Source organism: Eupeodes corollae, chromosome 1, assembly GCF_945859685.1.
Source record: "Eupeodes corollae chromosome 1, idEupCoro1.1, whole genome shotgun sequence".
Taxonomy (NCBI): Eukaryota; Metazoa; Arthropoda; class Insecta; order Diptera; family Syrphidae; genus Eupeodes; species Eupeodes corollae.
In genome coordinates this window covers 77,102,414-77,125,118 of record NC_079147.1, presented here as the reverse complement: position 1 = coordinate 77,125,118, position 22,705 = coordinate 77,102,414, and the positions used below count along the sequence as shown (strand labels likewise).

The window sequence follows — 22,705 nt, the reverse complement described above, 5'->3', positions numbered from 1 at the left end:
TATCATGAAGGAGGAACGCTCGACCTGACATCTTCCTACGACTTCCTAAACAATTCGTTCCACATGTTAAACGTGTGGAATGTATTGCGGTGAGGGAAGAATGAGCGAGAATTCCAATATAAAATAATAATTTTCCAGATAATTGAAGAAATGAAGATAGAGAAGAATGTATACAAATTTAGCGATAGTTGGAGGGAGTGAAATGAAAAGGCATTTTTGTTATTATTTTTCAATGCATATTCTATACAAATATGTATAATGTGTTATTTTTGCTTGGTAGGTATTGAGGAATATTGAAAAATATCAACAAGGCAAAAAAAGGATTGAATGAGTACAAACTGTTTCCGGTTCCCAATTTGAAACTTTTAGTAGGTACTTCTTTTTTAAATTTGACTAAAATGGTAATGAGAAAGAAAATTAATATAATGCTCATAATGGTCAGATATTTATTGTTTGTTTTTTATAAGGCTAAATATAGGTAGATATTATATCACCTTCACAATGTTGGATATTTTTAGAAATATAACGAACAAATGTAGATTAATGTTTTCTATTCCTTAAGCGTAGTAAATACGCAATCATATAGGTAGTTACAAATCACAGTATTAATTTATTTTGTTTTTAAAATCCATTTAAGAGTATGTCTATATGAAGTTGTTAACATAACTAGGTTAATTTAGAATACAATTCAGGTGAAGATTAAAATTACATTTCAGTGTTTGTTCACTTAAAAAAATTAGCAATTCCTATAATTTTAATTGTGAAACATGTTTTATGTAATATAAAACATTTTTGAACAATCTGAATTCCCTTGAAAATGGTTTTAAATTTCATACGTTAAAATTTGAAATCTACTGTAGTTCACGGAAACATTAAAATAAAATTTTAGTTCACGTAAATGCATTTTCGTATACCTACTGGTAGGTAGGCATTTATAAGGTGAAATGAAAAACAAATCTTATATTACTAGTAAATTATTCTATTATATTCACGTTCAAAAGTGGCAGCCCTGTCCTATTTCTTTCGAATGTAAATTGCAGCGTTTTTTATTTATATTTAAAATTGGTTCGTTGCCTTTAATCAATTCAAATTCAAAACTTTCAAAATTTCAACTTTGGCGGTTGTGCGATTTTGTGTGGTTATTACCAAAAAATAGTGAAATCGGTAAAATTTGTGATTTCTTCAGACTAGTTTTTTTCAAAACTAAATAAAATAATAAGAAATAAACTTTTTTAAAGATAATAAGAAATAGGAAGTGTAATTTAAGTTTATTTTTCAAACTTTGATTAAAAGTGCGTTGTTTTTGTTTTTGATTTTGTTTATATTTTGTTATTACCTCATTTGAAAGGATTCAAAAATTGCTGTAGGTATAGCATTTTGACTTATTTTAAAGACAGGGTATTTCATTTATATATTTTATTTTTGTTTTTGCTTAATATATTTCTTTTATTACTTTTAATTTAATTATATTTATTGCTTGCAAATAATATTTTTTGTAGTTTAGTAAATAATACTAATTTATTTATTTTAACTGGATTATTTTTTATTTTCTTATAAAATATATTTCTTAATTCAAAATGGTTATGTGCTGTTATTTTAACTGTTATGAACACAAAAGGTCGGCAGGCTACGTTTCTTTTTTTCAATTGCCGTCTGACCACCGAAGACCGATTTGGATAAAGCATGGAAATGTTTCGCACATCAAGCAAATTGCAAAAACTTCCTTCATGTGCGAAAACCATTTTTATGCTAAGGACATTCATGTACGCGCTACATATAAGAGTCTGTCCAAATCGGCGCTTCCCATTCCCTTTTCGTCTTCCATTTGTTGTTGCACGGAGAAATCCCACGACAGATCGTGCGTTCGCACAATGGAAGCGAACAAAACACGAATTCAGCCAACCTCCACGGTTACCTCTACGATTCGGGATTCTGTGCCTATAAATGTACCTCGAGCCCCACTTCCATCGGTTCCTTCTAGTCCAGCCGTATCAATCGTTAATGCGGCTGCGACTGGTTCTGCAAATTATATACGCAGATTTTTTTTACAACCAACCGATTTCAGTTCGGAAATCATACCGGAGCACTTGCCATCCCCCGGTTTAGGAAACTACAAATTTGTACCGCGCGTGAAATCACCGGAAACTTCACAACCTTTGTGCAAGTGTTACTTGGAAACACCCAAAAAAACAGCAGTGAGACCAGAATACCAGCTGAGGAAAGGACTCGCTGCCCTGGGCACCAAAAGAAAAAGATTTGTTTATCAAATTTTTCTTTAAGTCCCCAGCATGCTACAATTTTATGTTGAGTGCAGGTTTCAAGCTGCCATCGGTAAGCACGATTTACCGGTGGCATTCAGAAATCCGTCTGCCCACAGGATTGAGCCAAAGGATGAAGGAGCTGCTCACTGACAAAGCTAAGGACATGACATCGATGGACAAAAAGTGTGTGCTGCTATTCGACGAGATGTTGATTAAAAAGGAGTTGGAATATAACGTCAAGGATGACTTTATATATGGATACACCGACTTTGGAGAATTCGGAAGAAAAAACCATGTGGCCTCTAAGGTAATGGTTTTTACACTCAGAGGTTTAAACAAGAATTGGAAACAAACTATTGCCTATTATGTTGGATCACCTGATGTAAACATACTATCAAAGATGTTAGTAACAATTATTACGGGAGTAATAAATTGTGGACTAGCCACAACAAGCTGTGACCAAGGTACAACTAATGTTGCAGCTTATAGCAGAATATTAGGAATAGAGAAGATGTGGAATCATTACAAGAGCGATGAACAAAGCTATTTTTTGCTTTCACATCTAAACACAGATGTGGCAGAAAATTTGTTTTCAATGCTTCGATCCAACAGAGGCTCATATGAAAGGAATCCTTCGGCTTGGAGATTCATCCGGAATCTGAAGCAAATCATTTTCCAGCATTTGACTTCAGCTGAGCATTCTGGATACGAGGATGCTGGAGCAGAACCGCTGTTGCAAATGGTTGGCAGCATGGATGTAGATACACAAACGAATGAATCTACAAACGAGGAATTCGTATTCGAAGAGAAACCGGAAGAACTTCTAGACGAACATGTAAACATGGATGGAAAGGATGCAAATGCAAAGAATCTCCAGAAAGGAGCTGCTGCATATTACGCCGGTTTTGCTGCAAAAAAACTAAAGAGCAAACTAAACTGCGATAAATGTGCCAAAATTCTAATAGACGAAGAAGAGATGGACATGGAAAGGCAAGAGACGTTTTTAATTAGACTGAGAGCCTATGAGACATCGGCCACAACTTCAAAGTTTGGACAAATGACAGTTCCTTCAATCCGTTTTGAAGAAATTGTCAATATTCTGCACACCATATTTTTGCACAATTTTTCAACAATGAGTGCTATGGAAAAGCTGGCTGATACTTGGACGCAAAATGTTTTGAAGGTGAAGGACATGATTCCAACAGTAAGCTGTTCAACTGAACATCAAGAAGCTATCACCAAATTTGTGTTGATCGGACTGATCATTTTAGAACTCAGAAAAGAAAACAAAAGCTTTAAGGAAAAAGAAAACAAAGAAACAAAATATATTTATACGTAGTTTTTAAGATTTTAAATATTATATGTATATATTCTTTTATTGTAGTTTAAGTGCTGTGATACATATATTATGCTAATATTTATACATAATTTATAGTTTAAGGACGAGGAATAGGCCTACTGGGGATACCTCGAAAAAAAACGCATCTAGTACTCTACCCCATTGGGTGATGTGGAAAAGAGTACGAAATGCTTTTCCATTACTATAGTATTTTTATTCAATTTATTTTTTCCTTTTTTTTAAATAATTAGGTATCTCAAAACCGTTATTCTTTGTTGCATAAAATTATTCCAGATCTTATCTAATCTAATCTTATCGACCCAATGATTCGATAAATACAAATACAAATTAAATAAATGAAATTAATTTGAAGACAATACCATCTATTTTTCACGATATGTATATGGAGAACCGAACATCAATTTTTACCAAATGTTCGTGCTGCTAAAAATATACTTGTTTGGTATCACGTTACAATATATAATATAAAATTTAATTCAAGTCTCTAGCGTTATTGTTTCGTGAGATGTTTTTGGCTTCATTGTTTAGTAACAGTATTTAAAAAAAGATTTTCCACCGCCTAGCACTACATGTCAATCTCCTTAGATATTACTTACATACGCACCCTCTACCTACATATACCTACATTGTATAAATATAAATATTAAAAAATGCATATAAATACTTCTATACCCCATATTCAAAATATGGCAACAATGAATCCTACAGAGAATGAAATTTGAAAACGTTGCATTTAAATTTTCAAATTTCTCAAAAACTGAAAATCTAAAATCAAATGAATATAATTTGATTCAAGCAAAATACCTACTGCGAAAAGCATATAATTCACAGCTATAACGATATGTATACGCATAACTCCTTTACATTGATAGGTAGGCACAAAAAAATCCAAGGTAACTATGGTAACGAACTGTTTTTGTGTTTTTGTTTTCACATTTTCTCATTTGTTTTGAAATAAACAGCTGATTCAGCTCACTCCCTTACACATCTTAATACTTATGAGAACAAAATAATATACTCCTTTCATTCCCACTCTTGCTTTCAAAATTGTATTTTCCAGTCGCTCTTAGTTTCCACGCCAAATTTCCGTACGCACAGCGCCCTCATGGTCCGCCTTTCGTACCAAAATTTTCTGTTCCATGATAGTACTATTCAGTTTATATACAAGGCAACAGTCTTTGTATATAATCACCCCTATTACCGATGTCGAATACGGCATCGAAAAAAACGACACGACACCATCTGTATTCCATAAGTCGTTTTCGATCTTGTACACTCGTTTTGATGTCGTGTGTAAACGTCAAACGACGCTGAATGCAGTCATTCTGCATTCCGTTCGACGATAGGATACGACGGCGACAAAAAAAAACCTTGATTTGTCTCGTTTAAAAATTCGATCCTGACATAGAAATGGAAGGCCGAAAAACAGTAAGTAACCTTGTTAAATGAATTTATTTTGAAAATTTTTATAATTAATAAAACATTTGTTGGACTTGTAGTTGAAATTGACAAACCAAAATCAATTCGAGACGCTCGTCGAGTTGATGGGGAGGAACGTGGAGTTAGCGAGAGGTTTTTTGAAGGGAATTCAAAAAACCGATGTTAAAAAGGAATGGGCTGCGATAGCGGAGCAGCTTAATAGCAAGGGTCCTCCAGTAAGAGACGGAGACGGTTGGCAAAAGGTTTGAATTACTTTTTTTTTAATATATGTATACATTTTTAAAAATGTTTGCTTTATCAGGTTTGGGCCGACATGAAGCACAATGTAAAAAAAAAATGATACACAATGCGAAAGAATTGAATGCGACTGGAGGAGGTCCAAACAAGCTTAAAATTTTATCTCCAGAAGAAGTATCAAATTTATTGCACATAGGAAAAGTGGTAAACCCGAGCGGAATCGCTATTGGTATATCGCAGTCCATTTTGCATCCTAACTCCTTGGCAACTGCCACATCAGTTCCCTCATCATCGCAAACCCACACTGAAGACACATCGATGGAATTTTTGGAATCCATTGTCTTAAATATGGAAGAACCGTTAGTCGGATCTGAAGTTGAAGTTCTGAAGAGGGAAACACAACATCAGAGACCCCAGAATGAGACCCTTGGAAAGAAACGAACTCGAGCTTCTGCGTTTAAACAAGACAGAGCAGAGCTTTTACAAAAGCAAACTGTAGTTCAGGATATTACCTTGAATGGAATCAACGAAAGCCTTGGTAAAATAGAAAAATGTATCAAAGAGATAGAGAGATACTTCAAAAAGTGTTACAGATTAGAGGAGGACAAGGCCAAAAGAGATGCAAAACGTCTCAAAATTCAACGCAAGCATTTCGAATTTTATAAAAACTATCGAGGAGCTCGATTTTAAATCCCACTTTAGGTTGAATCGCTCAACCTGAGGTGAGTGAACAACTTGTTGGTTCATCTAACTATTTATTTAAAAATATAAAAGCGTTTACTATTCATATTCAGAAAAATACTCTCAATCCGATTTTTGTCCATCAAGACCGTATCATGGTTCATGGAGGCAAAACAAAAATTCAACCCAGAAAAGAAGTGTATATATATGTATGGTACGTTAGCAAAACACTCTGACATTTGGGCAATTGGGAAACCTATTTGGAATTGCAACGTCGTCAGCATGGTCTGTAGTTGGCCGTGTGAGCTGGTTGTTTTCTATAGGAAATGAACATATTAAGTGGCCACAAGGTGATGTCCTAGAAACTGCATTAGATTATCTACGCAACAACCTGCCAACCTAAACAGATACTGTCGTACTTATTCATGTATCTATTTAAATCCTTGACCTATCTGCTTCCAAAAGGATAAATATAGGAAAATATGTTTGCAAATAGATACAAATTAATGCATAAATTCTCAATTTGTTCAATTTTGACACAGTTGTTTCGCACTGCAAAATGTTAAAGAAAAAAGTCAACGCGTTGACTCTTTGACGTAAAAAAGACGTCATTTGTAGATCTAGAATTAAAAACTACACAAAAATAATGTACTAGACAATAATTTTGTATCAATTTTAAGATTCTTTCACTCCCTAATATGCAAACAAATTAAAAAACGTTGGCTTAAATGAATATTATATTGTCTTTTCGTGTGATAGTCAACGTCTAAAGCATTGACGCTGTGAACGTTGATGGTGTGTTGACACAGCACGTTAAAATGTTTTTATGACGTCTGAGAGTCAACGCGTGTACCCTTTAAGTTGATTGTTTAGTTCTAGCTTGAGTCATTGCTTATCTCCAATAACGAAACGACTTAAGTCCTTACATTTCACCTTAATACACACCAACTTTATCTCTTTTATCTTAGAGGAAATATATTATCTAGAGTCCTGACCAGTACCTGTCGCCGTCCGTCCTAAAACACCCTCAAATTTTATTCGAGGTGATCTCTCTCAAATTCGCTATCGGCGAATACATGTGAGTGATGAAAAAAAAATGGGGGATTGAGCTAAAAATGTTTGTATTTATATTTTAATAATTTTAACTCTGATGCTCAGCGCGCACTCAATTATCGGCATGCTTAAGCTTTGCCTAGTGCTCTGCTCTGTTTACAGTTAAAAAATACGGCACATTTCATTTTAAGGTGCCAGTTATAGCTATCATTGGTTTTCATCATTGAAAACAAACATTGGAATTTTGTTGATAGGTCGTTCATAGCTTACTTACTTAAGGTGGCGCTATAGTCCTGTGTAAACTAGGGCCTCACCCAACAAACTTCTCCATCTAGCTCGGTCCCTAGCTAGATGTATCCAGTTTCACGCTCCAAGTTGGGTGAGGTCATTTTCCACTTGCGCGCGCCACTTGATCCGCGGTCTTCCTCTACTACGCTGTCCTGTGGGTGTGGATTCGAAAACTTTCCGGGTTGGAGCATTGGCTTCCATGCGCTCTACGTGACCCAACCATCTTAGTCGTTGGACTTTTACCCTTCTGTCTAAGTCTACGTCGCTGTACAGCCCATACAGCCCGTACAGCTCGTCGTTCCATCTTCTCCTCCACTCCCTTTCGATGCATACGGGACCGTAGATCACACGAAGAACTTTTCTCTCGAACCGACCCAAGGTGCTTTTATCCGCTATTGTCATAGTCCATACTTCTGCACCGTATAGCAGGATGGGGATGATGAGGGTCTTTTATAGCAACACTTTGGTCCCTCGAGAGAGTTTACCACTCAATTACTTTCTTAGTCCAAGGAAATAGTCTGCGTTTGATCTCAGCGCTGGTGTTGTTTTCTGCGTTTGCAGCGGAGCCTTGGTAGACGAAGTCCTTGACTAATTAAAAGTTAATTTTGTCGATGGTGACGTTTTGACCAAGTCGTCGTCGGTGTTGTATGTCCTTTCTTGACGACATCATGTACTTTGTTTTGCCCTCATTAACCATTAAACCCATTTTTGCCGCCTCTGCCTCAATACTCACAAAAGCCCCATTGACATCACGCTGAGTTCTTCTGATTATATCAATGTCATCAGCGTATGCTATGGTAATTGGACAGACTTTTGAAAGGTAGTGCCTCTAGTGTTGAGCTTTGCATTATTCTTTCAAGCACGATGTTAAAAATATCACATGACAGCGCATCACCTTGTCTAAAACCTTTTTTGACATTGAAAGGTTCTGTTAAGTTGTTCCAACCTTTATGGAGCAGCGTAAATTCTTCATTTTCATCCTGCACAAGCGGACGAGTTTCGCAGGGATGTCAAAACTAGACATGGCTCTATACAGCTCGTCCCTGAAGCTGCTGTCATATATGGCCTTGAAATCGATGGAAAGATGGTGGGAGTCGATTTGGTGTTCTTGGGTTTATTCCAGGATCTGCCGTAATGTAAATATTTGATCAACTGTGGACTTTACTGGTCTAAAACCACACTGATAGGGACCTATCAGGTTGTTGACGATGGGCTTTAGACGTTCACATATTACGGCAGAGAAGATTTTATAGGCAGTGTTAAGTAGACTGATTCCTCTGAGTTGATGCAGTTTAAAGGGTCTCCTTTTTTCAGTATTCATAGTTCCGAAGTCGTTTATAGCTATTATTAAAAATTTCCTGATTGAAACCCATCGAAAAATATTTGCTCACAGAAATTTGTCATTGGAATTGTGTAAAATTAGAACCCAAATCAGTTCAAGGATTCGTTTCACTTTTGAACATAAGAGTATCAGCGGAAAATAGAAAAATAAATGTTTAGAAAAAAATACTCAATTGCACTGTTTCCTGATTTTCATGATTTTCTCTGAATGTTTGTTATTTCATACAACTTTTGGTATTCCTTTGATCTTATTTCTCTTCTTATGTAGATATGAAAGTGCAAAACAATGTAATCCTACCATAGGAATTGTGAAATTCCCCACTGACTCCGTTCATTCATATGACGTTACCAAACGTCAAAAGTAAACGTATTCAACTGTCAATGTCAAAAATTAATCAAAACACAAAGCACCACACTCAAACGCAATATTTTCTTAATTTATTTTGTTAAAATTTAAAGTTCTCATTAAATAAAATTAAATTTAAGTCAAGATGGTCAAAAAAATCTTAATGATCTGTTTGGGTAATAAAAACAAAACATAGCAATATATTTTTAAATATAATTAAATCCATGACATTTAGGAAATATCTGCCGGTCTCCAATTGCTGAGGCTGTAATGCAAGATACCATCGAAAAAGCCGGCGTTGCAAAGGACTGGGAAGTTGATAGTGCTGGAATCGGTGATTGGCATGCTGGAAATTCACCCGATTACCGTGCCCTGAACATCATGAAGAATCACGGTCTCAAATACTCAAATCATGCTCGACAAATTCGCAACATAGACTTCGAACAGTTCGACTACATCTTCGGCATGGACGATGAGAATATGGATGATCTTAATCGGCTGGCACCGAAAGGATCTAAGGCAAAGCTTCTGATGTTGGGCAACTTTGGATTGGATAAAAAAGATCGAATAATTAAGGATCCTTATTATGTAAGCTAAAAGACTTTCTATTTGTAACAGAATTCAAAATTTGATTGCTATATTTTAGCTCAAAGGAGAAGCTGCTTTCGAGAAAGCTTATCAACAATGTGTGGTGGCATGTGATGCCTTCTTTAAAGAGGTTCAAGCTGGAAAAATCTAACTTATAAACTGAGTGTTCTTTTTGGGTGATATAGCCAAATAAATAATTTTGTTTCTTATTTAATTGTGCAATGTATTTATGGATTAAAAAGCGATAGTTTTTGACTAAATTGGTTTTCGAATCTTATTAAACTGCAAGAATATGACCTTAACAGGTCAGTGATTGTTTTTTAAATAAATCAATTATTGTCTACTTTCATAGAATGTTAATTAATTGCTTAGGAATAAATTAATTTAATACAAAAGCAAGTGGAAAACAAATCAAAAATGTTCTGTCAGACCCAGCTGATTTGATTTTGAATCAATGACGTGTTTTTGTCAGAATCACAACTAAAATCCAAATAAACAATTCTTGGAAAGCACCAGTAGGGAGGGCGTACTTATGTAAATCCCCATTCGTCATTTCATATATTATTCCAATGTATTGCAACCAAACCTGCAGTTTTTGTTTAGTTGTCTTCAATCTTTCCAAAGTAAACAAACGACAAAATGTGTGATACGGAAGCTAAGAAAATACTTTTTGTGTGCATAGGTTTGCATCATTATTAGATACTTTATATTCAATTCTTAAGGGTATGTCTCCCGCAGAAGCGAACTCAGAACTCATGTAAATGAATTTGAATGTATTAGTGAAAGATCGTTACTCTCTTCATTATCAAGTTCAAAATTTGAATTTCCAATTACTCTATATTTGCCTCTTGATCTTTTTTGTCTCTCAGAGCGAGGGATATATTTCCGCACAAGCAGCCAATCAAAGAAATAAGAAATAGAACAACGTTGCATGATAAACCGGTTTTTTTGGTATGTCTAGTTAGGTAGATTTGTTGTTGTCTTTTGCATATGGTTCGAATTTTATAAAGCAAGTGGGTATTTTGCTATCGAAGGAGATGTTTCTTTCTTGAATTTCTTTTTTTGGTCGACATTTTCTAATTATTGAAAATACCTATTTTATTTTAATATTTTTTTACTTCCCATTGGAAATTATTGTAATGGGTCCTATTTGTCAAATTGAAAATTTTGACATTTCTCGAGGTTTCAAGGTTCCTAGAGTCAAAATAAAAGGTTTTTAGAAACATGGTTGTGCGTGCGTGTGTCTGTGTACGTACGTTCGTACGTCCGAACTTTCGCTACGTTTTTTTCGTCGTCCATAGCTCAAGAACCAGAAGAGATATCGACTTCAAATAAATTTTGTTATACAGATAATAAGGCAGAAAGCTGCAGAAAGGGCTCTCAAGAATATTGCGTAGGTGGTTTTTTTACCACAGCAGTTTGAAAAAAAGGTGAAATTTTTGGATAACCCTAAATATCTTACGAACCAAAAACGCTAGAGACTTGAATTAAATTTTATATAATATATTGTAACGTGATATCAACCAAGTTTTTTTTTGAAAAAAATCCATTTAACGGTTTTTTTATAAATCAAAAAACTGAAAAAAATGTGTCACCTACCAAATTTTACGACTAAAATATGATTTCATCTCCAAAACAATTTTGTGCAACGAAAAATAATGTTTTTCAAATCTGATAAAATTTTGAGAAAAATCGAATTGACAGTTTTTTTATAAAAAATAAAAACCTAAACAAAAATTAATAAAAGTTGGTAAAAATTGACTTTCGACTCAAATATCTTTTCAAAACTTTGATATATTGGCTTTAATTTACTTTTATCTTTCGAAAAATATTGTTGTCAACATTTAATAAAATTTTGAGAAAAATCGAATTCACAGTTTGTTTACAAAAAATTAAAAACCGAAAAAAATTAACAAAAATTGGTAAAAATTGAATATCGATTCAAATATCTTTTCAAAAAGTTGAAATTTAGGCATCAAACTCTTTTATCTTATAAGAAATATTGTTATCAACAATGTTGAGAAAATTGAATTGACAGTTTTTTTTTATACAAAATAAAAATCTAAAAAACTTTACTCAAAGTTGGTAAAAATTGAATATCGATTTAAAACTCTTTTCATTTCATTTTTATATAAAAATCCAACAGTCCGTTTTGTCATAAAAAATAAAATCTACAAAAAATAGTACGCAAATTTGGTCAAAATTGATACGAGTACATATAGACAAACTTTTAAGCAAGACAAATTGACAGACGGGATGGAAAGTTATAAGTGTGGGTCACATCCTAGCATCTTTTTTGAAATAGTTTGACAGGATTGTGCACACTGATAACTTCCCATCACGTCTGTCGATTTGTCTTGCTTAAAAGTTTGTCTATCAATTTTTAGCAAATTTGCGTTTTATTTTTTGTAGATTTTATTTTTATGAAAAAACGGACTAATGGATTTTTATATAAAAATCACTAAATATCGAAAACAATATTTTCTGTGAAATAAAAAAAGGTTTGAAGCCAATATTTTTAATTTTTGAAAAGCTATTTGAGTCGAAAGTAAATGTTTACCAAGTTTTAGTATTGTTTTTTTTTTAGTTTTATTTTTTGTAAAAAAAACTGTCAATGAGATTATCTTCAAATTTCTATCAAATGTTGAAAACAATATTTCATATAAGATAAAATTAGTTTGAATCCAATATTTCAACTTTTTAAAAAGATATTTGAATCGATATTCAATTTTTACCAACTTTGAGTAAAGTTTTTTTAGATTTTTATTTTGTATAAAAAAAACTGTCAATTCGATTTTTCTCAAAATTTTATCAAATTTCAAAAACACTATTTTTCGTTGCACAAAATTGTTTTGGAGATGAAATCATATTTTAGTCGTAAAATTTGGTAGGTGACACATTTTTTTTTCAGTTTTTTGATTTATAAAAAAAACCGTTAAATGGATTTTTTTCAAAAAATATACTTGGTTGACATCACGTTACAATATATTATATAAAATTTAATTCAAGTCTCTAGCGTTGTTGGTTCGTAAGATATTTAGGGTTAACCAAAATTTTCACCTTTTTTTCAAACTGCTGTGGTAAAAAAACCACCTACGCAATATTCTTGAGAGCCCTTTCTGCATCTTTCTGCCTTATTATCTGTATAGCAAAATTTATTTGAAGTCGATATCTCTTCTGGTTCTTGAGCTATGGACGACGAAAAAAACGTAGCGAACGTACGGACGTACGGACGTATGAACGTACGTACACACGCACGCACAGACATCTTTCTAAAAATCTTTTATTTCGACTCTAGGGACCTTGAAACGTCGAAAAATGTCAAAATTTTCAATTTGACAAATCGGACCCATTATAATAACTTCGTATGGGAAGTTAAAAAAATGCAATACCCAGGAGTGATAGTACGCAAAAAAAAATCAAGAAAACAAAATATATGACAGCGAATTCACGATACCTAAAATACCTCTTTACCCTTTTTTATACCTACACTACAATGTGCAACCACAAAACTTGCCGAAAGTTGAACCAAAAATCAAATTCTGCGTATACGATTGACTACGTAACACCCAAATCACGAGTCCATGACCTTACATCATACCACATACTAGAAAAAAAAAATATTTCTAAGAAAAGTCTTTTTTTTGTTGTATTTTCTGTTATTGTATACCGCAAGCAAAACAAAGAATACAAAAACTAAATGAGCCATGAGACCAACAACAAAAAAAAATCTGAGAGAGGATGGGCGGGCGAAATTCTTTTGCAAAGAATTCTCTTCTTGAGCGCTGAGATGCAGTGGCATTCTTGGGAACTGGAAACTTCATTGTGTGCGTTTACAAAGAAATTTGTTGTTAAAAAATGCAAAATAGACCTCTTTTATAAAAATTAAATTAAATAAACAGTAGACGCAAGAACTTTTTACTTTTTTAAATAGAATAAACAAAATGCCAAAAAAAAATAAAAAAAATATTTTGCAATTATATAAGCTCCCAATCCCTCACAATTGCACCACAAATGTTGTTATATTGAAATGCATTTTTAATTATGTTGCGACAAATATTTTTTTTTTTCAAAATCGATAGTAAGAGTAATATATATGGACCTTTTTTTAAAAAAAAAAATTAAAACTAAAAAACCAAAAATCAGCTCGCCCCATGAATTCGCAAAAAATATTGGAAAAAAAAGAATGCATTTTGGATTTTTTGTCTAAAAAAGTTACTATAACTATTTAAAAAAAAAAATTTAAAAGCAAATATCTGAACATATATGTAGAATTTGAAAAAAAAAGTTAAATTGACTTAGCTAGCTGTTATACTTTGGAAGTTTTATCAAATATTGCACCTATGCCACAATGCAAATTTGCCCTATTTTTCATAGTTTTCTACAATTTTTCTTGGAATAAATAAATAAATTAAAAAAAAAAGAAAATCGATACTATTTATAAAAATTTATTGTTTTTTGGAAAAAAATATAAAAAAAATAAAAAATTATATTTTACACACTGCCCCATTGATTTTCGCAAGTAACTACCTGAATTTAATGATTTTTTAGTGATTCTAGTGCTGTTAAGGAACAAACAATTTTTTTAAATTTTGTATTCCTTTATAAATATTTAGCCCAATATATTTTCAATCAAAACCCGTTTATTTCGTTTAAATATTTAAAAAAATGTGAACGCTACAAAGCTAAGCGCAAAGCACCAATCAATTTTTTTGCATGCGACATGCCCTTAAGTAAAGAAGAACTTTGTTTTTCAATTTTTCATATTCCAAGGAAACACCTGTCGATCACCTATGGCAGAAAGTGTAATGCGTGATCTTGTTCGAAAGAGTTGTCTTAATTGGGAAATCGACAGTGCAGGTCTTCGTTCATGGAATGTTGGACGAACTCCTCAGGAGCGATGTGTTAAAGTTTTAGCTGAACATGGTTTGAAAACTAGTCATTTGGGAAGAGAAGTAAATACAAATAGAAATATCTTGTTTTCTTTTATTTTGTTTAAATAAATTGGTTTTATAGCTTGAAGAAAATGATTATCAAACTTTTGATTATATCTTTGGGATGGATGATATGAATATAGAAGAACTCAACGAGCGATCACCACCAAAATGCAAAGCTAAAATTGAACTTCTTGGTTCATATATTGGCAGGAAAGAGGATGAAATAATTGTTGATCCATATTTTGTAAGTTTTATTTTTTTATTTTTATGTTTAACTTAACTTAACTTAACAAACTTATTTAAATTTCTAAGAATACTGGAATTTATTCATTCATAATGTATAATTTATTTAATCAAAAGAACAAATTACGAATATATGCTAAAATTTAGTTTCTAAACCAGTACAAAGAGTTGTAGGGGAAGTCCTGGGAAATTTAAACAAATACTTGTTATTATACAAAATAAAATGAACTTTTAAAGAGAAATGCTAATTGAAAAAATCGAAAGCTTATATTGGTTTCCAAGAAGTGAAACTACTTTCAAAATACAGAGGTAGTCAAAAGTATTTACACAACAAGCTTTTTGTGCTCATTCAATTGAAAAAGCTTTCTCTTATTGTTGTTGTTGTTGCAGTGCAACAAAATGCTATGTTGTGTTAAGCCTTGTGTATGCCTTAGAGACCGAAGTCTATTTGGTAAGGATAACGGTACATAGGACAGAAAACAAAGCAAATGAACTGATGATTAGCGGTTGTCAAAAGTATTTACACACATTTGTATTCCATCAAAAGTGTGTACACAAAACTTTAAATTAATTATTATGCTTCATATTAATGATAATTCCTAAATTTTGAAATTTAGCTTGACTAATTATTTTTACATATGAAATTAATAATTGGTTACATCTCCTTTAGCATCAATAACTGCCTAAAAATTGGGCGCAAAATCAACTGTTAATTTGGACCAAATTTCGGTTATTTCAACAATTGTGTCATTGCGTTTGGGTCCTTATCAATTGTCCTTTGACGTTTGACGGAAGGCCAAACATTTTCAATGATGTGTAGGTCGGGGCTCTGCACAGGCCAGGTAAGAACTACTTGATTTACTGCACCTAAAAGTCTTGTAGGCAACCATCCTTTAAGACATAGAGCATTGTCGTGTTGTAAAATCCAGTCGATACATAGTTGGAAAAATCCTATACAAAGGCATGGTCACTTAAGATTGTTGTACACCCAGACAGCTTAAGAGTGCCCTCAATTGGTACCGAATCTCCAAAACCGTAGTAAGATAAACATCCCTAAAACATCACCGTGCCACCTCCGAATCTGTTTAGCTGATGAACTGCATTTTTTTTCTTCTCACGTTGTAAATGCATTAAGTGTTTAAGCCCTGGAATTGAAATGCAGCCTCATCTGTCCACAACACATTAAACCAAAACTGTAGAGGCTTTTGGATGTACTCCAAGCAAATGAGAGGCGTTTCGCTTTGTTGGTTTCAGAAATATCAACCACTTTGCGCACAACGTACGTGTTTATGTTAATTTATTTTAATCTCCGGTGCAGTGTAGCATCACTCACTTTTTTCAATAAGCTGATTCGATGCTGCTGCAACCTTAAGGCGACTTATTGTTGGCACAGTTGCCAACCTGAAAAAAAAGTTTGTGTCCAAATTTGAAAATAAAAATGACCACTTGTAGGTAAAAGTGACGAACATGACGAATTCAAGTCCGAAACATTTTTAAACACGGATTGATGAATTCTTCACACTTTCCTTAACATATTTTCCATATAATATAGATAACATTTTTTTAATTACGTACAAATAAACTCACAAAATCCCTAACACTAAAACTATTTTAAAGCTCTTTGCCCAGCAAATGATTAAAATTAAGTCTATTCCTTTATTTTTTTTAACAAACTATTCCAAAAAATAAAAAAAACTGATAATGTCAATTTTATCGTTCATTGTGTTTTTTTTTTTTAAATATAGGCATCGTCCATTTCATTACTTCATCTTTGGGATCACCCTGAACCAAGTTAGAAAAAAAAATCAATTAAACATGATATTGAAATTTCGAAATCCGACAAAAAACTTTTTGGAGTTATTTTTGATACATTTCTTCAATTATGATTACTTAGGTTTACTTTTAATAACTAGTAGCAGTCGTTTTAAAAGTTCTATATACATACATATATACATACATATATACATACATACATAAACATGAAAAGAGTTTGTTTTAACATTAATTGTATTAAAAGTAAGGTATTTTGAGAATTCTTTCAGCTTATGTAATGAGTAGATAATTATCTCTGTTCCCTAAGATCAAGAGTTTATATTTTTAATTAAGTATTTATGTACACAAAGTTGCTTAAATGAGTTTGACTGTTGTTTCTGTTTAGCCAAGAACGTTTTTTTACTCAAATTGTCGAACATCTTTTTTCGTTGTCGAATAATATGACCAAGTGCAATAAAAAATAACCATTTGACCAAGTGAAAAAATAATGACCAATTTTGGTCACAGATGACCAATGTGGCAACCGTGATTGTGGGATTTTGTATAATTGTGCTTATCAATTTTCTGCATTCTCTTTGAGTCATCACCGGTTTTCTCCCAGTTCTCTTTAAATTGTCCAAGCGTTTGTTCGTCTCCTTCTTTTTAACTAAATTATAAACAGTTTTCCTTGGAATTTTATAAATGTTTACTAACTCCGACGTCGAAATCCCACACTTAAACTTGGTAACGATCTCGGATCGAGTTTCAATGGATAATTCCTTTGTTTTCGGCATTTTATTTATAAAATTTTAAATTTTAAAGCGCATTTAGTTTGTTATGAAGGCATAAATACTTTTGATGTAATAAAAATGTGTCTTAATACTTTTGACTACCGCTAATCATCAGTTCATATGCTTTGTTTTCTGTCCTATATACCGTTATCCTTACCAAATAGACTTCTGTCGCTAAGGCATACACAAGGCTTAAAACAACAAGCATTTTGTTGCACTGCAACAACAACAATAAGAAAAATCTTTTTCAGTTGAGTGCACAAAAAAGCTTGTTGTGTAAATACTTTTGACTACCTCTGTATGTTTATTTTTCAAACGTAACTATTCGTAAGTTTTATAAACTTGTGTAATTCTGTCAAACGTCAGAGGAAAAAGTAATAAGTTAAAAAAGTTTAGCCAAATTGATATATTTTTATTTAATTATTTATTTAATTTCATCATTAATAACTTGAAAATTTTGACTAGTTTTAATTTTATAACAACGCATATTGTTAAAAAGTTCAATTGGAAGCTCGTCAGATTATTCATTATAGATAATTGTCCAAATTGTGTTTTTATTAGTCTTTGGATGTTAGGATGCAGGGTGAGTTCAGAGCTGATATTCGTGGTCTTAGAAAGAAATTCAGTGCAACATAATATGTTCACACTGCTACAAACTGGCATTAAGTGAAATTCTGGAGTTTTATCTAAATAGGTATAGCTTAGTGCCATTATTCTTTTCCCACCTTGGATTAGCCGTATATATAAGAAATTATGTTGCATACCAACTTCAGCCACAAAATGGCTTGTGTGTGTGCTCTAACACATGTGGTTCAAATTTACGGTTAATAAGCACAAGCTTTCTATATCGAAGTCCAAACCTGGACAGAAATTCGACTTTCAACAAATTTGATGCTCTGTCAGACTTCATTTAAACAATTGTTGCACATTATCCTCACACTGAAATCGTCATTGCAGGCGATTTCAATGTACACAATTCTTCTTGGCTTCGCTATTCTGGCCAGTCAACACCCGAAGAAAGGTCTTTGCTGAGTTAACTCAATTAACTCAGCTTGTTGATGAGCCAACTTGAATAACTGACGTTGCATGTCAATCCGCCAACACTCAAGACTTGTTTCTTTCCTGTGACTCTACCTTAATAAATATACAATTAGTGTATTACCGCCTCTAGGCACATCAGACCATTGTATCATATTTGCAAAATTCTCATGTCTAAAATCCCAGTTAAAGAAAAAACTCCTATGAGAACCGTTTGGCAATATGAGAAAGCCAACTGGGCCTCAATGAATTTTTCAGGAACTTTAACTGGTCACTGTCCTTCCTCGATAGTGATGTGGATTCCAGCGCAGATATTGTTACAAACTTAATTCTTTGTGGAATGAACCCGAATAGGGTAAAATTTATCAAAGCTAAAGAGAATTCATGGTTTGATTCGAGCTTTTAAGAGATTATAAGGTTAAGACATGTAAGTTTCCGAATTTATAAAGCAAACCCCACTGACAAAAACCGGAATAAGTTCAAACAAGCTAGAAAGACTTGTAACGCTCATATTCGACGAACCAAATTTTTGCATGATCAGAAATTAAGGGTAAAAATGCTACAATGTCCCAAAGGTAGTAAAAATGGACAAATCTTCTTTCGCACTCGTACAGTTGCAAGAGTGCTGAAATACCTTGACATACACAAATCCGCTGGCCCGGATAGTATTCTCCTTATTGTTCTAAAGAGATGTTATTCAACGCTTGCAAAACCACTGTGTAAGCTTTTCCATCTTTCCCAGCGGATGGGAAACAGCATTTGTACAGCCTGTCCCGCTCTAACTATCGTCCAATAGCACATTCCTTCTTTCCAAGATCATGGACCCGCTGATTAATTATCAGTTTAAGAAATATCTCAAAGAACGGAAGCTTCTTAATAACCGGCAGTATAGCTTTCGTACCAATAGGTCCACTGGTGATATCATGGTTTCTCTTACCGAACAGTGGAACAAATCTTTACATCGCTTAGAAGAAATTAAGATTATTGCATTTGATATTTCAAAGCATTTGACAGGGTTTGGCACCAAGCTCTATTATCAAAAAGGCGTGCTTTTGGTATTGATGAATCTCTTCTTTGTAAGATTAGAAATTAAATTTCTAACCGTTCAATACAAGTTGTATTGGATGGTTTCAAGTCTGAAATTCATAAAATAAATGCAGGTGGTCCCCAGGGCTCCGTTTTTTCTCCGTCTGTCTTCCTCATCTTTATATATTCTGATCTGGCTGTAATTTATAATGCCTTCGTTCGTCCAAAACTCGAAAATAACTTCCATATTTGGGCAGGTGCTCCTAAAACAAGTTTAAGTTTAAGACAGGATCCAAAAAAGAGCTTTGAAAATGATAGGCGATATAACTATTAACAATTACGTCACTCTAACACAGCCGCAATGTTTTATGCCTTTCATTGTTCTATCGATTTTTTATGAACAGTGTTCTGTCGAAATAGCCAGTTGCATTTCCCCCTCAAACAATTCAGCCGTAATACTCGTACTTCAAGGAATGCTCATCAGTTTACACTTGAGCTCAGTTTCGGACGTACTGTCAAGTATAGAGATTCTTTTTTTAACGGCACATCGAGAATATGGAATGCTTTACCGAGCTCCGTTTTCCCTATAAATTAAAATTCAAAACTTTAAGACCAATGTGCATCGGTATCTCCTCTTTAATGCTTCCCTATTTTCCTAAAGCTCGCACTGTGTTTAAACCTTAAACATGTTAAGGGTATTAACAACTCCTTGAGTGTTTATTATACAAACAAAATTGACTTCCACCTTGCACAGATCAAATTCGATTATTTTGACTGACAACAATTAACAATCACCTTAGCCGATTCCACCCCTGATTTGAACTCGACAGTACAATGAACTGAAGGTTGAGGTTAGTGAAGTTAAGTTCCAAGTTTTAAAATTCTAACAGTTTAAAAACTAACTAGCTGCCCTTGTCAAAATGTACGTCCAAAAAATGTAGTTGACTGCAAATGAAGTCCCTTGTGTCGTCAGAACCTGCCCAATAAGTCGACATAAGGGACTTGAAAGTAAGTCAGGTTACTTGTAACTGATTGGCCAGCTGCCAAAAAATTACCTTCAAATTAAGAAAACTTTATTGGAAATTTGGCTGAAAGTTATTTAGAACATCTCTTAAATGTGCGTTCATAGAATTGTCTGAACCTGCGCAAATTCTGGGGTATGCAGGTATCTGACAGAACAGCTGATTGAACATATTTTTGAATTTAAAGGAACTCGAAAATTGATTTCAAATTTGTATGTTTTTGGTATATTATTCAAATTGTCCGTTCAAAACTTTATATATAAATAATTTTGGAATTTGAAATATCAATGGTTTTTTCTGTTTTCAGCGGACAGCTGAACTAGTTTTATTTACATATTTTTGACAGTTATCTTAAATTGGGAATTCAACTCATTCTATAAGGTATCTAAAAATCCTATCCAGGATAACCTATCCAACAGCGATTTGTTTCGTGTGGTATAAAAGATATAGAAATTTTAAAACTATTATTGACATTTCAGTTCTATAGTGTGTTTTATAAATAAATCTGATAAGAGTCTGCTCAGAGCGTACTCGAAATGCTCAGGCTTTGCTCAGTGCTCTGCTCTGAGCTTACAAAGAAAAACGCCTTAGGATGCAACTTTCTAGCATCTAGGTAAACAAAACTGGTCTAAGCTTCAAGGCCCTTGCATCGTCTTAACATGCACATTAACTTAAGATTGCAATTGCCTGCGGAGGACGTAAACTTAAACGTCAAACTCAAAAATGTAAAAGACATTTTAAAATAAATTACATTATTATTCTTAGTCTTTCATATTTAGTTCATATGTAAATAGATTTGAGTTTTTGGTTTATCGAAACTAAAGGTAAATAGAAAAGACAATGTTTCCAAAAAAATTGGATTTTAAGTTTGTCTTTCCATTTTTTAACCTTGACGCATAAATAGTTGTGTTCACCGAGGTTTTGTCTAGATCAGAACAGCACAGGACAACACAGTTTAAACGTCAGATCAAGTTAGAACAGTCAGATAAACGTCAGTTGTCAAAGAAAAATCAAAACAAATTGCAAATTGTGTGAATTTTTTGTTTCTCGCTTATTTTTTTTTTTTTCATTTTTTGTGTTTTTACTGTGAAAAATAATATTAAAAATTATTGTATAATACTTAATTATTATTATAATACTAAATGACAATGTTAGTGGTTCAGACAATTGTTTCATTTTAACCTCTTTCGATATTCAACCGCGTATTTGGTGAACACTGCACAATCACAGTCTTTCCTTCCTCGGATGTCAATTCAATTTGATGCATTTTTTTTAAATTTATTTTATAATTATTTAATTAAACAAATTGGCCAAATAACATTATTTTAATATTTTTAAATCACGAGAACAAAAAACACAAAGCACAGCCAAATAAAAACGTAAACAAAAAAAATGACAACTTCGATTTTGACATTTCTCACGAGTCTGTTCTAACCTGATCTGACTCAAAAGCAAGAACAGAAAATCATGTTCTAAACTGCTCTGGGTTTGTCAATTAACAGGAAAGTAGAACAGTTCAGCTCAGAAAAAACCTCAATGAACAGCAAAAAGCTGTACTTTTCTGTCTAGAACAGTTTGATTTTCTGATAATTGACTTCCTTCAAAAATCGTTTGTCAATAATTAAACATCATTCTTTAAAGGCCAGGATTTTAATTTTCATTTTTACAAAAATTTAATAAAGAATTCATTGTTCATTTGCAGGAACATGGAATAGGTGGATTTCGAAGGTGCTATGAGCAAATATACACCAGCTGTAAAAACTTTTTGGCAACACAGATTTAAAGAGAGTACTTTTTTGTTTTCATGACACAATATTTTGTAATCGAATTTATGCCTACATTAATGGATAAATAAAAAAGTTAGCTTTTAAATAAAATGTGATTATTGTTTTATTTGTTTCAAAGTGATATGTTACTGATTGTCACTTATTTTTCGTTTTCGAAAGCAAGATACATTTTACATGACATTATAAAGTTTGAACATTGGTACTTAGTACAACGTGACATTATATTGCCAGGAAATGCAAAAACCTCATAGTCATAACGTCCAGGCCTCACAATAATGTCTAGGTCTTACGATGATGTCCTTCATAGTTATATCGATTGAGTGCATATAGTCAGTCGATTACAACAACTATGTTAATCAGTTATGCGTTAAAGTGGCTAACTTTGAATGACGTAATGCGTTAAAAATAGGCAGGTTCAGACAACATAAGGGACTTCATTTGTAGTCAAATTCATTCTTTAAACGTAAATTTGTACCTAGGCAACTAGTTAATTTTTCAAGTGTCATGCATTTCA

At 33.0% G+C, this 22,705-nt stretch overlaps 2 protein-coding genes across 2 annotated transcripts; both read left to right on the top strand.

Moving 5' to 3' along the window:
* Window positions 1-9,028: 9,028 nt before the first annotated feature.
* Window positions 9,029-9,855, top strand: LOC129941867 (low molecular weight phosphotyrosine protein phosphatase 1-like). The gene is made up of 3 exons (XM_056050634.1): window positions 9,029-9,183; window positions 9,243-9,595; window positions 9,654-9,855. The coding sequence occupies exons 1-3, from the start codon at window positions 9,153-9,155 to the stop codon at window positions 9,744-9,746; spliced, it is 477 nt and encodes a 158-aa protein (XP_055906609.1). The 5' UTR covers window positions 9,029-9,152; the 3' UTR covers window positions 9,747-9,855.
* A 253-nt stretch (window positions 9,856-10,108) lies between these two features.
* LOC129941868 (low molecular weight phosphotyrosine protein phosphatase 1) lies at window positions 10,109-22,281 on the top strand. Its single transcript, XM_056050635.1, has 4 exons — window positions 10,109-10,277; window positions 14,369-14,550; window positions 14,612-14,776; window positions 22,107-22,281. Exons 1-4 carry the CDS (start codon window positions 10,235-10,237, stop codon window positions 22,185-22,187), a joined length of 471 nt encoding a protein of 156 aa, XP_055906610.1. The 5' UTR covers window positions 10,109-10,234; the 3' UTR covers window positions 22,188-22,281.
* The last annotated feature ends 424 nt before the right edge of the window (window positions 22,282-22,705 follow it).

Coding starts and splice junctions, on each gene's coding strand:
- LOC129941867 (XM_056050634.1), top strand. CDS start 9,153: ATGGTCAAAAAAATCTTAATGATCTGTTTGG. Junction 9,184..9,242: donor AATCTTAATGATCTGTTTGG/GTAATAAAAACA, acceptor CATGACATTTAG/GAAATATCTGCCGGTCTCCA. Junction 9,596..9,653: donor TAATTAAGGATCCTTATTAT/GTAAGCTAAAAG, acceptor GCTATATTTTAG/CTCAAAGGAGAAGCTGCTTT.
- LOC129941868 (XM_056050635.1), top strand. CDS start 10,235: ATGTGTGATACGGAAGCTAAGAAAATACTTTTTGTGTGCATAG. Junction 10,278..14,368: donor AATACTTTTTGTGTGCATAG/GTTTGCATCATT, acceptor TCATATTCCAAG/GAAACACCTGTCGATCACCT. Junction 14,777..22,106: donor TAATTGTTGATCCATATTTT/GTAAGTTTTATT, acceptor GTTCATTTGCAG/GAACATGGAATAGGTGGATT.